At 31.9% G+C, this 4,416-nt stretch overlaps 1 protein-coding gene across 1 annotated transcript; it reads right to left on the bottom strand.

The window, feature by feature from the left end:
* Positions 1-1,149: 1,149 nt before the first annotated feature.
* LOC123670491 lies at positions 1,150-2,917 on the bottom strand. Its single transcript, XM_045603984.1, has 3 exons — positions 2,678-2,917; positions 1,957-2,170; positions 1,150-1,594 (listed from the first exon to the last, which is right to left on the bottom strand). Exons 1-3 carry the CDS (start codon positions 2,885-2,887, stop codon positions 1,359-1,361), a joined length of 660 nt encoding a protein of 219 aa, XP_045459940.1. The 5' UTR covers positions 2,888-2,917; the 3' UTR covers positions 1,150-1,358.
* Between the last annotated feature and the right edge of the window lie 1,499 nt (positions 2,918-4,416).

Raw genomic sequence — 4,416 nt, 5'->3', positions numbered from 1 at the left:
CTTTGGCAATTCATGTTACTAAAAGTGAAACTAATTGAAACTAACGGATATTCCAAAATAATGTAATATCCGTTACCGTAACGAAATGTATTAATCACACCACCAGAGCCAAGCGTTCTAAGTCGTTTATTTCAAGTTGCAAAACAAAACAACTTAAGAAAAATATTTAAATTAAACGTTAGACCAAACTTAAGAAATCAAAAATAAGATTACGATTGTTGTTGTTTTAATTTGGTAAACATAAATTAATACAAAGAATTATGAAAAAAAAACTAAATAGCTACAAATTACAAGTATTTTATAGAAGTTTTTAATTTGGAACCTACCAACATAAATAATTATGTTAGTGGTCTAGTAACATGGCAATTGATTACTTATATATAATATTTGAACGCACTAATCAGTATATAAGTGTATAATCTATGGCACTAATCTCGGGAACTACTATAGTTCGAATTGAAAAATTCTTTTTGGATTAGATAGTCTACATATTTTAATGTTTTTTTCGTATAATTAGCGCAGGTGAAACTGCGGAACACATTTAAAATAATTAGATAGGAAGGAACGATTTTTTTTATATTTATTTAAGTTCGGTTGGGGTCCATAAATTACGTGAGGTGTATTTTTAAATTTTCTGTCCCTCCCTCCCCCCTGGTTCTCACCAGGGGGGAGGGAGGGACAGAAAATTTTGTCGTGACATTATGTATGATTCAACCCCCTCCCCCAACCCCAATCTCACGTGAGATTTTTCAAAATGTTGTTTTCTTACGTAAACGCGTTGGATTATAAAAAGAAAAAAAATGCTTCGTCATTTTATTTACGACTAGTAAAAACTAGTAATCAATATTGCTGGGAGTTTAATTATAAGTGTAATAAAAATTTAATAATAGAATACTTAAATAATACTTTTCAATCAGAAAAAAAATTACGTGATATTTGCCGAGGCCCCCCCTCTCTCCACGTAAGATTAGATGGGATTTGACTCAACCCCCCCTAAACATCTCACGTATTTTATGAACGGCCCCTTGCTACATTCACTAAATTAATTAATGTGAGATTTTTAAACAATTTTTTTCGGTGTTAATTTTATTTAAAAGAAATATTATCTTTTTTCTGTGTAAGGGTTTTTGATCAATAAATAGAATCACAATTGCTCAAATTCGTATATTAAAGACAATATTTACATTTACTTTCTTATTCCAGAAATTAAAGGATTTAATTAACGTTAATTCTGCTATCTTATAACTTTAAAACAAAAATTCGTTATCTCATTAAAAGATAAATGCAGAAAAATTTTAAAATTTATTAAATAAATTATTTTTTCACTTTATTGTATTTTTAATACTGTAATGATAATTTTACTCTGGAGATATCTTAAGTACTACTTTTTTACTTTTTAATTCTTCTATTTCCAATTCCAGTTTTCTTTTTTGCATATCTAAAATAGTTAACTCTAATTTTAACTTCTCTTTGGCTCCCGTTAACTCTTCTTCAATTTGTTTCCTTTTATATAAATAATAATCTGCAATATTCTTATTTCTTGTAATCCTTGACATTATTTCATTATGCCTCATTTTTAAGGTTTTTGGTTTAACTAAAAAAAAATAAAATATAATGATGTTTTATATATAATTGATTATATTTATAAGCCAACCATAAAATACCATTATGGACCCCTTCCCCCTTTGGCATGCTATGTCAGACTTTCATTGACCCCCTAACAAATATTACTTCGCAAATATGGGCCCCCATAATTGATTTCGTGATTCAAAAATAGCATACAGATTGAAAATTAAATTTTTCATTTTGAAGATATATAAAAAATCATCCCCTTGATTGCAAATTGAGATATTGATCTTGTCACGTTAAGCAAAGACTGCTAAAATACATATATTATGGACAATCCCCAAATAAATGGATATTGGAGTAACATTTAAAATAAAAAATACCAAATACCAATATTTGAATTTGATGGGTTAATTTTTCTTTTCATTCCAGATTCAGGTAGCCAAATAAGTTTCTTAGAATAATTTTCATCTTCACTTATGGTTGTGTCAAAAATTCCACCATCACAAGGCAGATCTGTCTCGTCAGACTTTGAATTTAAAATAGCATCTACTCTATCCAAACATTCATCGTTTTGCATAAATTCAGGAACTTCTATACCCATCTAAAAAAAAAAAAAATTACAATATGTATCATAGATTTAACTATTTTATTTAAGTAATATTTAGAGAACTTTCTCCCTCATTAAGGGCCGGTTTCACCAGTTGTGGGAAGAACAGCATGAGGTAGAATAGGCCATTAGGACCTGTTTCATCTCAATTAATAAACTACAAATTTTAGATTCATATTAGCTATAAGAAATCTATCATAAATATTGTGGAATATGATTGTAAATAAGAATTACGCTATGCTTCAGCCTATAATATTCCACTGCTGAGCATAGGCCTCTTTTCCCCTGTAGGAGAAGGATCACACCACACAAAGGATCATGGTGGAGAGACTCACAAGGACTGCACACACTCCTAGACAATGGCATACATATGTATGGCTAATACAAATGTTTGTCATGTGCGGGGATCGAACCCGCATCAGCCACAAACCAGTGCTGTTACCGTTACACCAACGCATCGTCGATTAGATATTATAAAGAAAAAGAAAAAAAAATTATTACTTTGAGATTATGAATCCTTTTTCGAACAGACTTTTTTAAATTGTCCCACTTAAGCTTCAACTGTTCTGTTGTACGAGGGTAACTCGAGATGGAGTTGTTAAATTTAAGTGTAACTATTTTCCAGGCTTCCTCTTTTAGAGAATTACACCTTGCATTTGTTAATTTGCTGGTGATAATTTTGTTTGCTTCTATTAAATTTAAAAAAATCATTACCTCTTCCTTTGTGAAACACTTTTTTGACTAAAATTAAATAACAATGCATTAAAAGTTTAATTTGATTATGAATAATAATAAATTAAGCATGTTTACTCACTTTGTTCATTTTTTTATTTCTATTTTTTTTGTGTCCAAAATAAATTAAAAAAAGAGAATTTCATTCATTGTAAAAGGTAGACTCAAAGTTTGAGCAGCAACGTTTTGACCATTCGGCATATTTTTGATTTTTTTTTTTCATACTTAGTACAATTTACATAGATTTATGAGGTTGAAATTTATATTACCAAATATAATTTTTAACTATATAATTCCTGTTATTTTATTTTAATTAAGACATTCAACATTTCTTCCACATATGATATAAAGTTTTTTTTAGGATATAGGAAACAGTTATTTTTATAAAAGCACTTTTATATGGGCAAAGTGAAAGAAAGGTTCCTTTATCATATTCGTAGCCGTGTTTTGTATAGGGTACAATACAGACAACTGTTTAGTGGTGTTTTCCTTACTATATGAGTTCTTCTTCTTCTTTTTTTTTGGCATACAATAGTACTATATGAGTTATTAACCTTATTAATACGAGCTATTCTGCTATTGTGTACTTTTTGATAGCAGCGTCAAAACTTCCTGTATGTTTATATTACTCTTTGGTCAAAATCAAACAATCGTCGATGGCCAGAGGCCAGAGCCATAGAGTAGAATAAATATTAAAAGGCGACTTTTAAGGGGCCTACTCAAAGCACTGCCTGCAGGGCCCTGCTTGCAGTGCCACTGCCGATCGTATTGTATGTATGCATGCAGGGCCGATATATTAATTGTTCACCCTGTCGCAGGGCCGCAGTGTCGTTCTGCCAGCCCGACACACGATCTCCCCACTCCGTAAACTGCAATCAGGGACATGTGTAGCTCGGTCGGGCCGATTTAGACCACCATTTTGTTTACGTCGGTACATTGCGACGTTTGTCTACTCTATTTGACCTGGGGTTTGTCTTGTCAGTGGTTGTCATTTAGCAATTAATCAGTTAGTTGGTGGTTAGTTGGTTTGGTTTTATTATATTATTTGTTTGGCTCTGTTTCCTTCAAGAAAAATGAGCCAGCGAGAAAAAGACGTGTGGAGGGACGTAATCTAATTGTATATGGATTTGCCATGTCTTTGGAAAACTAACCACGATCATTATCATAACAAGCCATTATAAAAACTGACGAATTTAGGCAAGGACAAAGAGAACACAAGTGAACACGACAACGTATGCCGCGTAAATGATTTGCAGTGCTTTGTGGAGCAACATCCTCTGCGGCAGTAACTGCAAGCAGGCCCTGCAGGCAGTGCTTTGAGTAGGCCCCTTTAAAGGGGTTAAATTCGTCAGTTTTTATAAATGGCTCCTACATTATTCAAACACCAAAAAATAGCATTGGGTTTGACTGTATTGAGTACTTGTAGCGTTCAAAAGAAAAAAAGGAAGCACTGGTGTAAAAAAGTTTTATATTTTTCATGTAAAAGCGACATAGCCTGCGACCGCATA

The sequence above is a fragment of the Melitaea cinxia genome, chromosome 4 (assembly GCF_905220565.1).
Source record: "Melitaea cinxia chromosome 4, ilMelCinx1.1, whole genome shotgun sequence".
Lineage (NCBI taxonomy): Eukaryota > Metazoa > Arthropoda > Insecta > Lepidoptera > Nymphalidae > Melitaea > Melitaea cinxia.
This window is presented reverse-complemented; position numbering and strand designations above follow the sequence as displayed.